We start from the raw sequence: 21239 nt of genomic DNA, 5'->3' as shown, positions 1-21239 counted from the left end.
TCAGTCACACAGGCAAACAGCGCCTGCATGACTAACCTCAGCTACTCAGACTCCAGCCCCCCAGGACAAAAAGAGGCGTTCAGCATAAATCACAAATCACATCATTGGCATAAGCTATCTGATTATACTGGTGCCCCTGTGGCCCAGTGCCTCAAGCATACAAAACATTCATCAGGCTGAATATCACAAGGACTGTAAGAGCTCATCCCTTCGGAGCCAGTCTGGAAAACAGGTCTTTCTTGGGAATTGGCAGGAACTGAGCAATCCAGGCCTGCTGAGTTAACCCTTTCGTGCTCACGTTCCCTGAGTCAAGACACTGTAAGGCTTTGGCCACATGACAGCACTTCTGGCACCTCAACCTTCCAAAAATAACATCCTCTCTACCTTCTACATAGAGTCCTTGTGACTTATACTAATAACCATTAAACTGTCTTCAAGAAGAGCAGGCCATCTGCAACAAGGACACATTATTATTATTATCATTACAATATAATCATCATCACTATTGTCATATTATATTATTATCATAATCACTATTATTCAGGAGGCCGAGGCTTGGGACTGAGCCCTTAATGCTTTCTTGTGATCTCAAAACAAGTCAGAAGTGCCTTTTTCCCGATTCTGAAGATAGAGGCAACCTCAGAGGAGTGTGTCTCCACTCCACGCCAGGGGTTTAACCTTGTCCTGTCTTTCTCTCTCCTTCTCCCTGGCAGTGGTTCAGAAACCCAGGCCCTCAGCACGAGAAGCGGACTCTGTTTGGAGACTTGGTGTGCTTCTTGTTCATAACCCCCCTGGCCACCATCTCGGGCTGGCTCTGCCTGCGCGGCGCCGTGGACCACCTGCACTTTAGTAGTCGGCTGGAAGCCGTCGGACTGATTGCACTCACTGTCGCACTCTTCACTATTTACCTCTTTTGGACACTAGTAAGTATGGCCCACAGCCCCGGGGACTCAGGCCAGCTGGAGCGGGCGCCCCACAGCTGGCACAGCCTCCCCTCTGGTCGATATCCTGTCTCGCCTGCTTGCTTCAGGCTGGCAAGAGAGAGAGAGAGAGAGAGAGAGAGAGAGAGAGAGTGTGTGTGTGTGTGTGTGTGGTGCATGAGCAGGCATGAGCTGCTGGGAAGAGCAGATCAAGGGAAGAAAAAAGCCCCAGCTTCTGAAAGCCCATCAGTCAAAGGCACGCACCCTGGGCTTTTTCCTCCTCGGTAGTCTGGGCTCCATCTGTCATGAGGCCTGGCGCTTCCCTTCTCTTGCTCGCGCTCCTCGCTTTTGCTGGGATCTTAGTATATTGTGAACGATGCCCTTGGCCGCTGCTGCTGTCACTGCCTGCGCAGACCATGAATCCTCCTGCGGGTACTTCCTCTGTACACCCTGACACAGCCTCACGTCGTCATCAGGTGCGGGCTGCACCGCGCCGGTGATTATTCTGTGCGGTGGGTTATTGACTCCCCTGCCCAGAAAAACACTAATGTCTCTCACTGAGATGCTGCCACCAAAGGAAAAACATTTCCCAGTGAGTGTTCCCGCTGTGCAGGAGAAGGAATTTTTAAACATCTCTGATTTGTTTTTGGTTTTGTTTTGTTTTTTGTTCTTTTAACTTACGAAGTCAGGTGCGTGCTCAGGCACCGGTGAGCAGCACCAGCAAGGGCAGCCTGGTCTCTCTTTATGCTGCCCTCTGCGACCAGCAGAGAAAAACATCGCTATCTAGAATAGTTTCAGAAACTGGGCCTCCTGCTTCCTGGCATTACTCTTCTGTGCCTGCTTGTTTCTAATCTGAGCACGTTCCATTGTTATTCAATATGTATTTCCTGTCTGAAGCGTTCTGTTCCCATATCCCACGGTGTCAGCGCGTGGGAGCTTCCATCGCTCCTGTTTCCTCCCAAGCCCTGCCCCCCAGCGGCCACTCCTCCCACACTGACCACGACCCCTGCTCATTTCCTGTGCCTCCCTCAGGTGAGCGTGCTCAGTCAGTTAGTGGGGGACACATTCCAGTCTCCGTGAGAGGGACCCGGTGTGAGCCTTGGTAAACAGAGTGCTCTGATGCGTCAGGCTTTGTGAGTCTGGTGAACTTAGGCTTTCTGTTCCCAGCTTAACGAAGCGCCCACACAAAGCTCCCGTGGCCTCCTTTAGAAGTATATCCTAATGCATTGCAGATCCAGCAATGAGGTTGACTCAGAAGTCACAGGACATTGTGAGGGGAAGAGAGTTAGAAATAAGAAGCGCAGCAGTCTAGCTAGCACCGTCTGCAGTCCTTTCACTGCTCTGAGCCTCAGTGTTCCTGTCTGGGAAGTGGAAATGGTGGCAGCTCCCATCCGGCCAGCTTCCCCTGGCGCTGTTAGATTGAAACTAAAGAGTGCAAGGGGGATACTTTGGAAAATAATTTTTCAGCATAATTAGAGGTTTTGCTTGCCTACCGTTTTGCTTAGAAGAGTTCCTAAAATGAAGGTATAGACTTTGAATACTGATTGGCTTTCAAATCAATGGGAAGGCCTTTCTGAAAACCAGCTTTGTAAAGCGTCCTCTTACCTAACAAGAGCGGGGTGGGGGTGGTGGGGGGGTCCTCTTACCTAACAAGGAGAAAAGGATGGGGGGAGGGGGGCAGGAAGGAAAAAAAGAAGAACTTACCAAGAGAAAAATGGATGTGACCCTGCTTGATCTCCCATTCTCGGTGAAAGGAAGGTTTGGGTGGGAAGAGACCCGGAGTCGGCTCTTTCAGGAGCTAGGTAACATACTTCATTCCACAAATGTTTCCAAGAGGCAGCGCAGCACAGCGAAGAGCATATGTTTAGAATCCAAAGGCCCTGTTGTTCCGATCCAAGATTTAGCATCCTGATAGCTGTGTGATGTTAAACAGGGTACTTAGCCTCTCTGACCACCTTTCCCTTTATGCAAAAAATGGAGGAAATGATAGCACAAACCTGTGGTGGCACAGTGGATAAGCGTTGACCTGGAAATGCTGAGGTCGCCGGTTCGAAACCCTGGGCTTGCCTGGTCAAGGCACATATGGGAGTTGATGCTTCCAGCTCCTCCCCCCTTCTCTCTCTCTGTCTCTTCTCTCTCTCTCTCTCTCCCTCTCTCTCTCCCCTCTAAAAATGAATAAAGAAAAGAAAAAAAAAAAAATGGAGGAAATGATTGCTAACCCCTAAGTCAATGGGCTATTGTGAGCATTAGGTGGGATAACGGTAACATGGGAACATACAACATACTTCAGAGCACCTAGCATAGGCACCCTGGACTTCCTGGCTCTCCCACCTGCTGTCACCTGCTGGTCCTCTACAACAGGCGAAGCCCCTGGAGGGAAAGAAAAGCATAGCGGCCCTTTGACTGGTGTGCAAAACTAGGCTGCGGTGTCCGCTCAGTGAGAGGATACGGAGTCAACTCACTCCTTCCAGATAAATGCTGAACTGAGCCGCCTGGCAAGAGCCGTAATTCAGAAGCTGACAGCACTTGGAAACTGCCCTCCGGCAGAAACCCACTGTAAACAAGCTGTCAGGTTTAGGGAGAATATGCCATGAAAATGTCTTAGATAAACAAACATGGTGTCAGCCCTGCTCCTCAGAGGAGCCTTCTGGGAAGGGCCTTGCGGCTGTGTGAAGAGGGACACGCATCCACGCCGTGCACTTAGACGTGCGTTTGGAGTTCCTGGCCGGCTCACTTCGGCCACGAGGGCCTGGCCTTGACACAGACTTGGGGAGTTCTGCCTTCCAAACCTGCTGTGTGTTAACACAAGCAGCTGGTCCCCAGGAGGCCAAAGTCTCAGCCATCCGCACTCGGAGAGCTCAGGAGAGGGGTGCCCCAGAACATCACTGCTCATGTCACAGACTGCTTGAAGTCTATGGACAGACACCAAGTGGAATTCACATTAGCCCCAGTGTAGAGGTGCAAGAATGGAGGCACCGCACTTCAGTGACTGCAGGAAGTCCTTCCATTCACTGGGTCACTGGCGCAACCAGTGTCCAGCACAGAAACTTTGGTTCTATCGTAGAAACAAAGGAACATTCTGAATCCTCTGGCTGACTCCCAGTTCGTGGATGAATCATTTAAATTCTCGTTACAAAGGGGGAAACCTCTAATAGAATACCACCCCTACTTGGGTCACTGTGGGACTGCTTAAGACACACCCCCAATAGCCTGTGGCAGCATGGGGGTGTTCAGTGTGATCCTGAGCTGGGCATTTCTCCCAGCTCATGTGCACCTGCTCAGTCCTCTTCTCTTGCACGGTGCAATCAGAGATAAGAGAGCAGGTCCCGTCTCTGCAAAGGCAACTCACAAAGCCCTGGCTCCATATAACCTCACGATCACCCCATAAACTCCGGAAAGGGCAGAATAAAAATGCATAATGAGATTTCCCCAAGCCCACTGTGACTTTCCTGACCAGGAAAGGTGGGTGCCCCTCCTTGTGCCATGCCTGTGATCACAGTTTCTTTGTACAGTCCTGGCCCATGATAAATATCTTTTGGATGAAGAAATGAATGCAGTTTAAGAAATGCATCCCACAAGGCATCGTTTTATTAAAACAGTGGCCCTGCTCTTTCTTCTTCCTCGCTCCTTAAAACCTTGGAAATTTCAAGCAAGAGAGGTTCTGAATGTTCCTATCGCTGTGGCTTCTTTTGGTTTATGTTTATTTTCCCCTCACTGCCTCTTTCTTTCTCTAAGTCAGGCCTCCTCGTTCCTATTCTATTCTGTTCCATTGCGGGGAGGGAGGGAGTGCCTTGGAGCTCCTGGAGACAGGAGCGGCATTCCGCATTCGCTCCGGGCAGCTGCACACTGCGGTCCCTTCTGCACGGCCCCAACCTCCTTTCTGTTCCCTCAGATGCAGTCGTCTGCTTATGATGCTTGCTTCTTATTGATTGGATTTGCCTGCAAACTGTGGGAGTTAACAGCAATCAAGATAGATTAATGTATAATGTGATTTCATTTGTTTCATCTGAACAACGGGGCTGATTTCTGGGCTTCCTGGCCGAGGAACCAGGAGACCGAGAGCGTCTCAGGCTGGGCTAACATACCAGTCACCCAGAGCCCTTGTTAGGTGCTCTGAGCCCTTAGGTCTGGGCAGAGCCCAAAGTTCTGATATTCTAGTGAGCTTCCAGGTGATGCAGGCTGACCCACCACCACACAGACAGCATCACTGAAGAAGATAGCCCAAACTCTATTTTCCCCATTTCCTATGTGTAAGGAGTGTCACACAGTTATCATCTTTTCCATACTTAACGCATCAAAAACAACAGGCCACAGACATTAATTAACCTGTGTGCGAGGCACTGTGCTAAGTGCTTTTTATGTATTTTTGTTTGTTTTTCAGTTACAGTTGACATACAATACTATTAGTTTTCAGTATACAGCATAGTGATTAGATGTTTGTATAACTTATGGAATGAGCAACCTGATAAGAAGTCTAACCCATCTGACACCAAACGTAGTTATTACAATATTATTGATATATTCCCTATGCTGCATGTGCTAAATGCTTTTTATGCATTATCTTAGATACCGTTATTCACATTTTACAAACGAGGGAACTGGAACTTGGAGATAGCAAGCAACCCTCCCAAAGTCCCAGAGCCACTAAGCAGAGGATGGGGATTCGAGCCCCATGTGCCTGCCCAGAGCTGAAGGCCTGCTCCCTCCCCTAGGAGAAGGTGCTGCCCACCTGCACCCATAGGCCTTCTAATGCCAAGAAAGGCAGAAAGCTTTCTACCTCTCTGCTTTCTAATGCCAAGCATGCCCGGCTCTTTACATCATGGATAAAAGAACTCTTGATTTGAAATTCAGCTTTCCTGTAATATTTGCAGATTCCAGACTTCTTGTACTGCCAGAGCTCTTCATTATTGCTTGTCTGTGTTCTGCCTCTTCCCTGCCCTTGGCCCTGGACAGCGGGCTTTCCAGCCTGCCTCTTAAATTCATGAGTAGCACCAAGCAGCCCCTGGACAGAATAGATAGAACAGAATGAAGCTTAAAAGAAAAAGAAGAAAAAAAAAAACCCCTGACCTGCTTTGGCATGTTCAGGGCCTTTTGGAGAAAAGCACATCTGTGTGAGTTTAAAAGCTTATATTTTCATACCCAAATCTCTCTGGCACTCAGCCTGTGGCGTTTGCTTTTTAGCCTCAGAAATTTGAGTGAGTGGCTTTGAATTTCATGATCCTGCCACGAAGACTAACAAGCCCTTTCTGGTCAAGGGTCTGTACTCTCCTTCACTTCTACAAACGCTGACCTCAAACCACTGGGTCAGTCCACTTCCTGGCCTGTACTAGGGTCAATACAACCCCCCCTACCCCGGAGGGTTGAACAGCCCCTACCTGGATAATTTGTCACCCAAGCCCATGGGCATCTTCCTTCTCAGTACCTAGTCATCTGGATGCACTCAACCTGGATCCTGTCCCCATTCTAAATTTGTTATTTATTTTTATTGATTTGAGAGAGAGAAACATTAATTTGTTGTTGTTCTAACCTGGCTTCATTTTTTTTTATTTAGAAAGTTAATTTTAATGGGATGACATTGATCAGTAAGAGAACATAGGTTTTAGGTAAATATTTCCATAGCATTTGAACTTGATTGTGTTGTGTGCCCATTAACCACGGTCAAATCATTTTCTGTCACTGTATATTTGTCCCTCTTTACTCCCCTTCTCTCTGGTAACCATGTCACTTTTATCTATGTCCGTGAGTCTCAGTTTTATATCCCACCTATGTGTGAAATCATATAGTTCTTAGCTTTTACTGATTTACTTATTTAGTATATGTTGTCAAGGTCCATCCATGTTGTCATAAATGGCATTATGCCATCACTTCTTATGGCCGAGTAGTATGCCCTTGTACATATATACCACGTCTTCTTTATCCAGTCCTCTGTTGAGGGACACGTGGGTTGTTTCCATGTCTTGGCCACTGTGAACAATGCTGCGATGAACATGGGGCTGCATGTGTCTTTGCGTACCTATGTTTTTTCTAGTTTTGAAGAAGGGATGCCTTACAGTGAGGTGGGAAGCTCCAGTTCTCTTTTTTGGCTTACGAATTTTAAGCGGTATCAGAAAAGATACCTAAGCCCTTTGCTCTCAGGAGAACAAAAGCACAAAACCAATTTTTGCTAGACTTATAGATTGGATCATAAGGTTGTATGGTCATCACAGAAGCGGTGAGGGAACACTGGGAGGAGCTGCGGACCAGGTGGCTCTTTTACCTTTTGAAAACACCTGTCCTTCTCATCTCCCTGTTCTAAGGCTAGGCTCAGAAGCACCAAACCTTTTGTATCTAAAGATGCTTTTTATTTTTATTTGTTTCTTTTTAATTTTTATTTACTGATTTTTAGAGAGGGAGAGAATGAGAGAGTGGAGCATCACCCGTAGTTGCTTTACTTTAGTTGTTCATTGATTGCTTCTCGTGCACGCCTTGACAAGGCAGGCCCAGGGTTTTGTCCTAGCAACCTCGGTGTTCTGGGTCAATGCTCTATCCACCGTGCCACCACAGGTTAGGCAAAAAAAAAATGCTTTTTATTTTAAATTGTGGTAAAAACACAACATTAAATTTACCATCTGAACCATTTTTAAGTATATCATACAGTAGTGTTAACTTTAAAGGCAGTTTGTACATCTTGAAAAGTAAGAATGAAACTCTTCGACTTTCCCAGGCAATCCATCAGTACTTTATGCCAGCCTTCTCCAAAACAGACCACACATGTAGCCATCCCATTCCAATATATTTACATGAGAAGCAAGTGCTTTGAGGGCACAGTGGTACTGAAATGAACCAGGAGTTTACTGTTCATACTGTCATGTATATAAGAGAGGCTTAAATCTTAAGCAGTGATGCATTTAGAAAGCATAGGATATATATTCACCCATCCTTTCACTCTGCAAATTCTACTGAGGAACTGTGACAGGTGGAGGGCGTGCAAAGACGGATACAACACAAGCCCAGCTCTCAAAATGCTTCTAGTGCTGGGGAGAAAGAAGCAAGTTCACTGGTGTACAGGGCCCTTGATGCCATGCTGAGGTAGGCACAAGGCCCTGTGGCTCAAAAAGAACTGATTAAGGGGGTTTGGTGTCCATGCCAAAGCTTCTCCCCTGGGAGCCACAGAATGCTAGAGCTGGAGGCAGTTGGAGATCACCCACCAGGGTCACCCTGTACAGCTTTGTAGGGTTTCTGAGGCTCACTACAAAAGATGCCCTTCCTGTCACCGTCAGTGTGAATGGGGTCCTTTGAGTTGTGCAGTGTCCAACCTGCAGAAGACTACATGAAGCCCCAGCATCCCTCCCATTTAACAGAGAGGAACTGAGGGTCAGAAAGGCACACTGTCTGGGCCCACTACTGGGCAAGGGCTGACGCTATACCCACTCTGCCCACTGCTTCCAGCCAACCTTCTCCATCATTGATGCTTTGGGACCTAAACACCACTATCCCCAAAATAAATGCAATCTCAGAAGGAACCTCCTTTCCTATTGCTGCCCTGATTTTACTTAACATGAGGAGTGCAAGAAGTGCCTGTGTGTCCACACGGGTGCTCCTTGCTGGGGGCCCAGCGCGCAGCTGCTTGCTCGAGCATTTCCACCCAGGGTCCTGCTGCCAGCGGTTGGGAGCTGTTTTAAATGACATGTCTGCTTACCTGAAGCCTTCCCTTATTCTTCCTCTCCTAACCCCAGGTGTCATTTAGGTACCACTGTCGATTGTACAACGAATGGCGTCGGACCAATCAGAAGGTGATTCTCCACATTCCAAAGTCTGACAACGTACCTTCTAACCAGCAGTCCTTGCTGGGCCTCCCTTCCGTCAAGAGGAACTCAAAGGAGACAATTGTTTGACATTTGTGTGGTTGGGTGATTGTTTCGTTGTTTGGGTTTGGAAGTTTCTGCACTGGGGCCATGCACTGAGCCACTCCAAACCCTTCCTCAAGCCTGCAGGTCCAAGAACACCCAGAGCTATGTGAGCACACCGCCCCGAGCAACGCACTCTGCCAGAAGGAAGCCAGTGCTGTTTTACTTCAATTCATTGATGCTGCCATCATAAGATATTTGCTAAGCTGCCAAACATGTTTATTTTGCAGATACTGTATGGAATTTTCTGACCACCTCTTTAACATATGAGGAAGGTTGTCCTGCTAAAGATGCAAGTCAATTCTTCCTTTTTTATTACTATTTCAAATATATATATATATATATTAAACTTAGACGATAATCAAAATCCGGAAAGCCAACGTTAAACCTGGTTTCATGGTTTGGATGGGTTTCATTTGGGTTAGTTTATTTGTTGCTGGTTTCTATTGTAGATTCTTTGGGGTCATTTGCTAGCATAGGTGGTCTTTTTCATCTCTTCCATGTCCTGTATGCGAGGGGACAGCATAACTACCGCGGAACAAGTCACATTTGAAGGCTGTTTTGTACTAAACCCTCATTGAATTATTCAGACTTTGAAGGAAAAAAGGTGTGGCAACTCTCCCCACAGTGAGCTGTTTATTTAAATTTCCTTAAGGAGGAAAAAAAATATATATGGTGAGAAGTGGCTCCTGTCAACTTGTTTGGTACTGACAACTGATAGAAGCTATTTTCTAACAATAAATACCCAGTGTGTGAAAGATAAACCCCGCTGATTGCAACACTTGTTTTTTAAATCATAAAACCTGTGAAGGTTCCCAAAGTAGATTATAAAAAAAAAAGAGGGAAAAGGTTGGTGCCCTTACTCCCATCTCATTTAGTGCCTGTCTTAATTCTGCTTTCGCATTGACGTGGAGGATCATTAGACATTTCTAGGAACCCTGGACCTGTTTCGCATATCAATTAGCATTCCCATTGCTCTATTGAGTTTCCAGCTTGACAGGTAGATGTGGCGAAAAAAGCCTGCCCTCGTCCTCTCAGACCCTTTTGTCACAGTTTCAAAACGCAGAGCCCCACACACTACCTTCCCCCAGCCATGAGCCAGTTCTGCCACAGACTGAAATAGACCGCTTCTTGTCCCTCTTTTCTCTATCACAGTGTAAAGGGTAGGAGCTGCACCCTGCGTCTCTGTGCCCGCGGAGCCAGGGAGCAGATGTGTGGTCCGAGGAAAGCACTCGCTCCTGGTGGCACTCAGACTCCAGCTGCCCGCCCACCCACAGGCCCCGGGGGGGGGGGGGGGGAGGTGGAGCCCAGCTTTGAGGAATGCTTAAAATATAGATTTCTAGAACATGACCCACATTCCAAATATCACTCCAGCGCCTGCCTTATGCTCGCCTAGTTGGAGAACAGACTGTACAGAGGAACAGGCAATGAGGAGGGTAACGATTTCTGTCAGCAGATTGATCAAGCTGATGCAGGTGTCGCCTTTGTCTGCACAGCCCCCCACTCCCAGACTGCTCCCCGCGCTGCCCGGGGAGGGCAACAGCTGTACTGTTCTCCGCTGCAAAACTCAGATGTGCTTTATGGCTTGTGACAATAGCTTTCCTCCCTACCACGCTTCACTTCGACACTTCAATTCCAGTAATATACGGCTCAGCCCGTCTGTTTACTCGGCCCTGCTCACCCCTCTGGGCTGTCATTAGCGGCACCACCGTCAACCGTTTCTTAATTGACCTTTTTAAAATGCTGGACACCACTGGCTGAACGCGGCTGTCACACATTAAATTTCCAGCGCCGAGAGTCCAAGTTGGTAGCTGGTGAATAGCGGCCTGTAATATAGTTGATAAATGAGGTCTACCCTGCCTCGGTCCCTGAGCTGTCAGGTTAACCAGTGACACCTCTCAACTGACTGGCACCTTCACAAGAGGACCGTACCCTTTTTCCTCCCAGCTTTTGTGCGTTTAGGAAGCGACAGATCCCCAGGATCACTTCCTGCTGAGGCTGGCTGCAGAGACGCCCTGCTGTTTTGGTTCCTGAGATGAGATATAATGATGCAAAATATCAAAGGGGCTCCTGCTGCTCTGGGAAGGTTGGCCCTTTAGTACTGTGCCCTTGGATTTGCATCTCCACCCCAAGAAAATAAGGCAGAGTCAAAACTCCAGGAGTAAGTTGCACGTGGGGTGGGGAGCAGGACACCCCAGGAGCCAAGAGCAGCACCAGGGACTCCCTCCCCAGGCCGCCCGCCTGGAACCTCCGGTTGAGAGACTGTGATCTCCACCAGCGCCAGGGCCCACCCGGGATTCCGAAAGCTCTCAGAAGACACTCATCCCCTCTCGGCCCTGAGGTTGTCCAAGGTGGGAGAGTCGGGAGAGCTCAAGCATCTGCTCAAGGCACCAGCCAAGAGGGCAGGAGGCAGGTGCGGACTACAGCGGAGGCCCTGCACCTGTCGCCACGACATGCCCCTGCCTGGACAAAGAGGTGCCCTTGCTGACTGGCTCCCCGGGTTCCCAGCAGCCCTGCTGGCCTCGTACTCTGCCTCTTTGTGAGCGACCAAGAATGAAGCAGGAAAGGAATGAGGAAGGGCAGGTAGAGGGTCGCAGGGGATGGTTCGCTGCTTCCCTCTGTCGCCTTCTCACACAGTCCTCTCATCGGCGCTCCTTACTGGACCCTGTCCGAACCATTTTCCTTGAGAGCATGAGATAGAGACAAATGTGTGTCGCCGTGAAGCCAGAAGGAAAGCTCACAACTGAAACCGGTCCAGGGCTCGTGCTGGCCCGGTGTGCGCATGCGCACTCGGCGGGTTCTCATCCTGGGGACAGAGAACACCGGCGTCCACACACACTCCTTCCGCAGCTCCTGGGAGAACCGAGCACAAGCTCAGATTAGCCGTAAAACCCAGTGAAGGAAAGAGCAATAGCATGACTTGGGAAGTACTTGTACTTGTCTTTTGTGTCCTTGTCTCCCTTCCCTGTGATCTGAGTGGCCCGAATTGTCCCTTTTATCTGGGCTGCAGCCACAGTTATTTCATGTGCAATGAGAGTAACTCATCTGGGGGCTTGGAGGAGCCACGGCAGAGAATGCCAGCGAGACAGCAGCCGGGCTGCCCACACTTTGGCCAGCGGCCAGCTGAAGGCTCCGTTTTCTCCCCAGACCTCTCTGCTCCCCGCTTGGCACTGGCCCCGGCCTGGCCCTGGTCTGCCTCTGCCTTTCCTGACCGTCCGCACAGCGTGCAGAGCTCTGCGGAACACCTACCCTCACCAGGGGCTGCCCCAAGGCCGAAAGAAACTGAGGAGGAAAGAGACCTGGGAAGGGAAATCGACACATGCTTCCTTTTCACTTTAATCTGCAATGTTCCCGGAAACTACCTGAGGATCAGCCGCACGGCATGTAGCCCTAGTGCTGGTTAAGAAATGTGGGTTGTAGTTCTGAAGCCTTACGTAGGATGGGGGTGGGCCAGCAAGTAGGACGGGGTTCAGGATTATTTAGGACAAGAGCTTGGGACAGGGATGGACCCACCGTCCCTCCTAGCCCAGCGCTCAGAGGGTGCAGCAGACTGCCGGCGGGGCTGGGCGCTGCAGAGGTTGGAGTCTGCGCATTCGGCATCCCAATAGTGCTGCTCCAGCAGCTGCAGACCCTCTCCAAAGTGTATTGGTTCTAGAGACGTACACGGGCTGGTATGTTCTACGGTCCACCTTCTGTGGCTTTACAAAACTCTCTGTGTCTGGGAGTTGCCTTGGTTACACACTGCCTTTCCCTTGAGTTTAGCTGTTCTGGGGTGATTTTGGCTCTTTGCTTCCTGGTGTGACGGAGTGAGAAAGAACCAGCCATGTGTCAGTGTACCTGGGTCTCAGCCTGACTCTACAGTGTCCCAGCTATAGACTTTGAACAAGTGACCACCCCTCTCACCTCCATCTAAGCCTGTTTTTTGCCTCTGTAAAATGAGGATAATAGCTACCTCAGATTGTCCTTGTAAGATTGGTAAGGCTTAGCTTCCAGCAGCTCATGAGTGAATGGCAGCCCTCTCCCTTCCTCTACTCGCTCTTGCTAACGTGGGTTATTTTGCCTTAGCTTGGATTTTGACAGACTTCTTTGATAAATGACTTGAAGGACCACAACCAAATCATTTTTAAATCTTTTTCCAAAAGAAGAGCGGTTGATTTCAAAAAATCCACAGATATTTATTGAGCACACAGTGCTTGGGCAGAAAAAGAACTGTAAGAGGCCCTCCTGGAGGCTGAAATTACTGACTTGATTGAGATCTTTGAATTAGGGGTAGATTTCAGTTATCCTGGCATTTCCTGATACTGGATGGAGCTTATGGCTAATTGAGAATTTCTCACAGATTAAAAAAAAAAAATCACTAGTTCTGGATCTAGTGCTACAAAGGAGAACAAATATAGTCCATCGGTTGTCTGTGTTCCCAGAAACGAGGGACTTGTGAGTCACTGAGCTCGTGCATCCAGTGCCTTTTTGGAGGCTCTGAATTCTGAGCACAAAGTCACCAGAGGAGAGCGGCTCGGGGAGACCTACTTCCCTCTGAGAAACTCCTTTTCGAACACACTTTTCACCTACCCAGGCCATAGTTACTCCGTCAAGGAAATGAATATATGGACTCTGTCTGAGGCTCTATTTTTATCTTATTCATGGACACCAGAAGCAAAGAACTGGGTTAATTGTACATTTTAGTCCGTGGCACAATTTCTATCACCATCAGCCTACGTAGGTCCCTGTGCTATTTTATTCTGCAGATTTGTACACAGTGCCAGACACTTCCCATGAGCCATGCACTATTCAGCACTTTGAAGATTGTCTCCTTTAATCATCACAAAGACCTCATATGTTGCTGCCTAACACACCACCCCTAAAGTCAGTCATCTAAAACAACCATTTAACGGCATCTCCCTATTCCATGGGTTGGCCAGGGCTCAGCTGGGCAGTCCATGGGCAGTGCCTCTTCTGATTGCACTTGGGTATCTCAGATAGTCAGACGGCCCAGGTGCTCCTCCTGGGGCCTGCCTGTCCATATGGCCCCTCAGTTTCGAGGTTCCCTCTCTTTCCATGGCTGCTCAAAGCTCCAAGAGGGAAGAAGTGTCTGTCCTAATTAATGCAGCAGCTTGGAAGTCCCGGAGTGTCACTTCCTTGCATCGTCTAGGTCAAAGCAGTCACGGGACCCCCCTCTTGATGGGAAGAGTTGTTTGCACTTATAGGGAGGAGCAGAACTGTTTGGGGCCATCTGTGGAGATTAGCTACCAGACCCTTTCTATGAATGGGGAAACTTAAAAAGAGAGGCTAAATTACTTGCCCAAGTTAACAGAGCTAGGAAGGGGCAGAGCTGGGATTCAGACCCACGCCCTGGAGCCCCTGCTGTAACTATGGTTATGTGCTACGATGCCTGTCAGCTTCTAGTTTTGTAATATTTTTCCCTTCCTGCTTAATCTCCACTCTCATCTCCTTCCTTCTTGAGGCATTACTATAATATGTTTGATATATAAATGGAATATGTATATAGCTTTGCAAAACATTGTTTTGTGAACCTATGTCTTAATTTACATAAAAGTCATTGTGCTATAAATCTCATTCTTCCCCTTCTTCCCCCTACTTAACACTATGCATTTAAGATTTATGCTACTGTGTATCTAGTTCATTGCTCCTAATGGCTGCTTGAGATTCCATTTCACTTTTCCATCCTTAATGATACCTCCAACTCCTGAACCCAACCAGCAGTGCTGTGATGGACATCCTGGTACTCATCTCCTTAGAGTCCTGTTGGAGACTTCCTCTGGATTAGGGTCCATCAATGGGAATGCTGGGTTATAGGATGTTGACATATTTAATTTCGCTATTTTTGTATTGTTTTCCAGAAAGACTAAAGCACTTTAGACACACATACACCTACATACCTACATACACACACACACCCCCACTAGTGGCTGACGATTGCTGTTTCTCTGCATCCTTTTCTATACTAGCTATTTGTTCATTTTTATCCAATCTGACAGTATAAAACCTATGTCCTATTACTATATTCGAATTCCTACTTCATTATTTTTCCGACGGGGCTGTCTATCTTTTCCTTTGTAGTCTCCCTAGACAGTCTGCTGTACAGCACAGTCCCCACTGGCTCCACTCTCTCAACTGTCTATGGTATACTCTGTTGAACAGAAATCCTTAACTGTGATGTGGTCAAATCTGGTTGTTGTTGTTTTTTCATGTACTATGTGGGTTCCCTTTTTTCAATTTTAGAAGTCCTTTCTCATTTCAAAACCACAAAGATAATCTCCCATATTTTCTTCCTTCAGCTCTATGGTTTGATGTGTCACCCTTAGGCCTTTAATAGGAATCCAACTTTACCTCTCTAAAGGAAACACCTTTCCATCGCCATCTGCTAAACAATCTCCCTTTCTTAATACACTTGTGGTGCCACCTGTATCTTATATGCAGACCTATATCAACATGGGCCTGTTTTGCATACTCTGTCTGTGGCTTCAGTCTGTCTGTCTGTCCCTGCATTGCCTCACTGTTTTTCTTTCCGTGGCTTCATAGTGCATCTCAACATCTAGTGGAATGAGTAACCTCTTTCCAGTCCCCTACTAGCTGTACTCTACTTCTTTTCCAAATTGACTTACTTCTTTGTGAACAAGCTTTTCCTTCTTGTGGATACATTTTTAAATAGTTTTGTTAAGTCATTTCAAAGGTCCTGATGGAACTTTGATTGGAATCCTAGTGAATTTATACATTCATTTCACATAAACTGACGTTCTTATAGTTCTTAGCAATCCCATCCGATGATCATGGCCTAACACCATTTGTTTAGGTGTTTGGTCTGAAAACAGAGTTTTAATCATGGTCAGTTAAATTATAGTGTGCCTTTTGTTAGGTCAACTCATAAATAGTTTGTAATCGTGTTGCTATTGTAAAGGATACTTTATTTTCTAGTTGGTTAGTGCAGGCGTGGACGACACTTTTGCTGAAGTCTGGATTAGTTCTCATAGTCTGGTCATCCTCTCTTAAACCCGCTCTCCCCTGCCCCGGGGCCCAGGCGCTCCTGGGCGCTTCTGTGCAGACATGCTAGCAGGTGTATTCTCATTTCACAGGTAAAAGACGGTTCCAAGTTTCTCCACCATTGATATTTGGTATATATACGTTTTTCTTATATAATTTCATTGAGTTATTCTGTTTTCTTTCTATTTCTAGTACTTTGAGTGAATACCTTATTTTAAGTAAGATTTCTAATTAGTAATTAAATATAATTAACAAAAATAATATTGAGAATTTTGTGTAACTTTCTACTTTAATCCAGGTAGTCAGATACACTACTGTTGAACCATGCTTTCACTCCTGGATAAGCCTCCTCTACATTTATATTGAAAATGAAGAGTTCACACTAACACCACAAACTCCAATCCAGTAGCACACAGTTTCATTTTCTCTTTCCCATTTTCATATAGCTCCCTTTTCTACCACTGGAAATCTGACTTTCCTGGTTAACCTATGTAATCAGTCTCTCCGCAGGTACCCTATCTCTGATCCCCACAGCCATCCCTCCCCGTGTCGCTGTCCCCCTCACCATTCCCCGCCTCTGACACCCAAGCCAGGCCAGCCCCTGCGAGGGTGCCTGTTCATCCCTGTCAGGTTTCGGGGTGGCCGGTTGACGTTCCTCACCTCCGCCCAGCCTGTACTCTTTCCTTCTTTGTGGTGTTTTCTTTCCATCTCCTGCTTTTATTCTTTGTCTAGCGTAGCCAATCTGAATGGATTTCCTTTGTTCCTTTTAAAGATTTGGTTTAGAACTGTCTTAATTTTTTTTCTCATCCTCTCTTTTGACCCCCATTTCATTTATTATTTTTATTTATTGATTGATTTTAGAGATTTTGTTGTTCCACCCATTTATGCTTTCATTGATTGATTCTTGTATGTGCCCTGACTGGGATCGAGCCTGCAACCTTTGTATAACAGGGTGACGCTCTTGAGTTACTCAGCCAGGACTTTCTTTCATTGATTTTTCACCTTACTTTCCTTGTTGTTGTTGTATTTTTAATCACTTTTGTTTCAGTCTTTTGGGGGGAGGGTGGTTCTGGATACATGATTTGGAACTATCCATTCTCCTCTAGGTACTACTTTATCTTCCACAGTTTTTTTTTAAACTTTCAATGTGTATCTTTTGTTCTAAGTATTTTTAAAGTTCTCTTATGTTCTTTCTTTAACTCAAGGGTCATTTAGAGTGAATTTTTAGCTTTCAGCAAATGAGCATGAAGTGGGGAGCGCTATTCTTTTGTTTTCTATTTTAACTATTATTATATTATGGTAAAAAAAACACTATGGTCTCAATGATGTTGAGTCTTTGAAATTATGACTTTTTTGTGGCTTAATACATAGTTCGTTTTTGCAAATATATATACATGTGTTTATATATAAATAAGCTACTGTGTACTAATTGTGTAGTTCACGCCTTCTTATCTTTGCTTTTTCATGCTTGATCTGTCAAATATTGAGAAGGGCATATTAAATTTCTGCTTACATTGTTGATTTATTTATTTCTTCCTTTAGTCCTGTTGGTAGTTGCTTTATGTACTTGAGGCAATGTTTATAGATTTATCTTTATCATTATATTTCTTGATATATTGTTCTTCTTACCAAAATATAATATTTTAATATGCTGCTTGTCCATTTTGATGTTTTGAAAATTCTCTTTTTTCTGAATTAATATTAAACATTTGTGTATCCTGTTATGTCTCCTAGACATAGATAGCATACTGCTAAATGTTCTTTTTAAAATTAATCTGAGACTCTCTATCTTTGGGTTGGTGAGTTTAACCCATGTACACTTATTTTACTATGATGTTGGGTCTTAATCTACAATCTCATTTCATGTCTCCTGATTTCTTCCTGTGATCACGTATTCTCCTGGGGATCTTGACTACCTTGGCTAGTGACATCTACCCACAAAGGGGGGAGTGAAATCCCTGCTGGGCCAGCAGAGAGGATTGGCAAGCCTCTAGTGCTGCCACTGAGACTTAACCACTGATCACTTCAGCCGGTGACTCTGCCTCTCAGGGCACATGCCCACACCTCTATCCTGATCACCAGTTTCTAGGTCCTATCTTCGAGGGCCCAGAAGGGGGCTCTGCCTGCACGTATGTTATACGCACCCACCCCTGTGTGCCCGGAATGCTGCCCCACTGCCCTGGTGACACTGGACTGGCTCTGCACTTTTGTTTTCTGAGATGTGATGAAGCAGACAGTGGTTCATTCAAAAGTACTATACAGCCTGACCAGGTAGTGGCACAGTGGATACAGCATTAGATTGGGATGCGGAAGGATCCAGGTTCGAGACACCAAGGTCGCCAGCTTGAGTGCGGGCTCATCTGGTTTGAGCAAAAAAAAAGCTCACCAGCTTGGACCCAAGGTTGCTGGCTCCAGCAAGGAGTTACTCGGTCTACTCAAGGCTCCCGGTCAAGGCACATATGAGAGAGCAATCAATGAACAACTAAAGTGTTGCAACGAAAAACTGATGATTGATGCTTCTCATCTCTCTCTGTTCCTGTCTGTCTGTCCCTATCTATCCCTCTCTCTGTCCCTTTAAAAACAAACAAACAAACAAACAAAAAAGTACTATACAACAGAGAAAGGGACAGGACACCCCCCATACCTGTCCCCCTAGGTGTGGCATCCAGACCTACACCTTCTGTAGCCTCAGTGTCCCTTGGTTTTATATTCTTTTCTCAGATTCACCCTGCATTCACTCACTTTTTTAGTACTTCCAGGGTTGATAGGAGTGTGAAGGGGAGTGGGGGGAACCAGGAATCAGGGTAAGCTTGCCACAGTATCTGCTAACAGCACTCTCAGAAAGCCCTTCTCAGAGCCAGGGAGCAGCGGGGGCAGGGTCCAGAAGGAACCCCACAGCCTCGGCTCTGGAAGCCCAGCTCCATTCAGCCACTTAACCTCCATGTGATGGGACCTGGTGGAAGTCTGTCTGAAGTCTGTCTAGTTCTTTCTTTTTTATTTTCTTTTTTAAAGATTTTATTTATTGATTTTTAGAGAGAGAGAAAGGCAAGGGGGAGGAGCAGGAATCATCATCTCATAGTTGCTTCTCCTATGTGCCTTGACTGGGCAAGCCCGGGGTTTCGAACTGGTGACCTCAGCATTCCAGGTCAATGTTCTACCCACTATGCCACCACAGGTCAGGTTGTCAGATTCTTTCTTATTCTAAAATTCTGGCTGACCTCCTCTGGCTCCCTTAGCAAAGGGCAATGAGGAGCTGGGCAGGAACGGCTCTGCTCCCCATGGCCCTGTCCTGTGGAGAAACAGCTAACCACTCTCCCCGGCAGGCACCCCCCCGCACACCCCACCCCCACCCCTGCTCACAGCAAGGCAACAGCAGGGACTTTCAACCCAGAGACAAGTAAGGAACACTTACTTAGTAGACACATGAACTACAGTTCATTCTCAGATAGGCTGCTGACGTTAGAACTTTTTAAGTCAACCTTGACATTTGTGAGAGAAGGTGTCAGGCAGCTGCCGCGAGGGCAGCGCTGCAGAGCAGCCGTCCCAGGCCTGCGGGGGCGGAGAGCCCTCCCGTGAGTGGCGCCCGACAATGGGCGAGCGGCGTCTTTCCAGTGTAACAGCTACAACTATGTTTTCCTGCTCTTTACACAGGAAGCTCAGGTGGGCTGTGGGGAAATTTGCAATAATTTTGCTAACATATGGACAGACTCCTACGGAGCTCAAAAATGTCGCTGGCTTTTCTTTCACTTACCTTCCTTTTCACTGCCACCCAAGGGACAAGACAAGGAGAAAACTTTGTGAATCAAACCCTGTTGTGTTCCAAAGTGCATTAAGAACATCTAAACAGGCCCTGGCCAGTTGACTCAGTGGTAGAGCGTCAGCCCAGTGTGTAGAAGTCTGGGGTTCGATTCCCGGTCAGGGCACACTGGAGAAGTGCCCATCTACTTCTCCACCCCTCCCCCTCTCCTTTCTCTCTATCTCTCTCTTCCCCTCCTGCAACCAAGGCTCCATTAGAGCAAAGTTGGCCTGGGCGCTGAGGATGGCTCCATGGCCTCCACCTCAGGCACTAGAATGGGTCCAATTGCAGCGGAGCAACGCCCCAGATGGGCAGAGCATCACCTCTTGGTGGGCATGCCAGGTGGATCCCAGTCAGGTGCATGCAGGAGTCTGTCTGCCCCCCCTTCTCACTTCAGAAAAATACAAAACAAACAAACAAACAAACAAAACATCTAAACAGAAGACCAAATGTAGGGTTGATCTCCTAGGGGAAAACTTTCCAATTTAAGAAGTTATTCTGAACTAGAAAATACACCCCCACATCCACACACACATATGTGGGTGTGCACGCTAAGACACACTTAGAATCCTGCGACAGGCCAACACTTCCAACACTTTTTATTGTCAATATCAGCGTGTCTCAATGTGAAATCATCTGAAACCCCTCGACCCCTCTCTCCTCTCCCACACTCCTAACGACAGCGCCGTGTGGCGAAGCTCAGGGACCAGAAGGGGTGCCTGGAGCAGGGCTGCATGAGGAGAGAAAAGCTTGAGGCAGCAGATGTGAGAAGCCACAGTGGACCCAGGGAGGATTCGGGGGAGAAGTGAGCGGCCGCGTGCCCTGCCAGGGCCAGGGGATTAGAGATGAGAGGACACAGCTGTCTCCACAACTTCCTGGTTGCTCTTCCCAACATAACAGAGGTCACAAGCCCCCAGATGGGGACATTTTGCCACGTGATACAAATCAGTTAATAGGCAGCACATATGTTCACTTTCCTGCTTCTCCCATCTCTGCTTGGAGCTAAACGAGCCCCTTCAAACAACAACCTTCTGTAATCCTGTCAGTTTCCTGGTTTCCCCCAGAGACAATATCAGTGAGCATTAACTTGTTTCCCAATTAGAACCATCCAAAGTCATTCACATTAGTTCTGCAATGCCTATCGAGTCTGCTAAAGACACAAATTGCTTAAGAATAATAAGGTGCCCTGTAGACCAGGGGTCCCCAAACTTTTTACACAGGGGGCCAGTTCACTGTCCCTCAGACCGTTGGAGGGCCAGACTATAAAAAAAACTATGAACAAATCCCTATGCACACTGCACATATCTTATTTTAAAGTAAAAAAACAAAACAGGAACAAATATTTAAAGTAAAGAACAAGTAAATTTAAATCAATAAACTGACCAGTATTTCAATGGGAACTACGGGCCTGCTTTTGGCTAATGAGATGGTCAATGTCCGGTTCCATATTTGTCACTGCTAGATGTAACAAGTGATGTGACGTGCTTCCGGAGCTGTGAGGCGTGCATCCCACGTCACTGGAAGTAGTACTGTATGTGAGCGATGCCATGCTTTGCGTCTCTCACTGACCACCAATGAAAGAGGTGCCCCTTCCAGAAGTGCGGCGGGGGCCAGATAAATGGCCTTAGGGGGCCGCAT

The 21239-nt window shown here is 47.1% G+C and overlaps 1 protein-coding gene across 2 annotated transcripts in view; it reads left to right on the top strand.

Moving 5' to 3' along the window:
• Positions 1-16214, top strand: part of MARCHF3 (membrane associated ring-CH-type finger 3) — a 157987-nt gene extending 141773 nt beyond the window's left edge. The window contains exons 4-5 of one of the 2 annotated variants that reach the window (XM_066274244.1): positions 714-923; positions 8647-16214. In XM_066274244.1, coding sequence (XP_066130341.1) covers positions 714-923; positions 8647-8718 — 282 coding nt within the window. In that variant the 3' untranslated portion in view covers positions 8719-16214. Of the gene's footprint in view, positions 1-713; positions 924-8635 lie in introns of both variants that reach the window. The other variant, XM_066274243.1, reaches the window with a different exon arrangement.
• The last annotated feature ends 5025 nt before the right edge of the window (positions 16215-21239 follow it).

This window comes from Saccopteryx bilineata, chromosome 4, assembly GCF_036850765.1.
Source record: "Saccopteryx bilineata isolate mSacBil1 chromosome 4, mSacBil1_pri_phased_curated, whole genome shotgun sequence".
NCBI classification, from domain to species: Eukaryota; Metazoa; Chordata; class Mammalia; order Chiroptera; family Emballonuridae; genus Saccopteryx; species Saccopteryx bilineata.
Note: the sequence above shows the minus strand (reverse complement) of the source record. Positions and strands in the feature narration are given on the sequence as shown.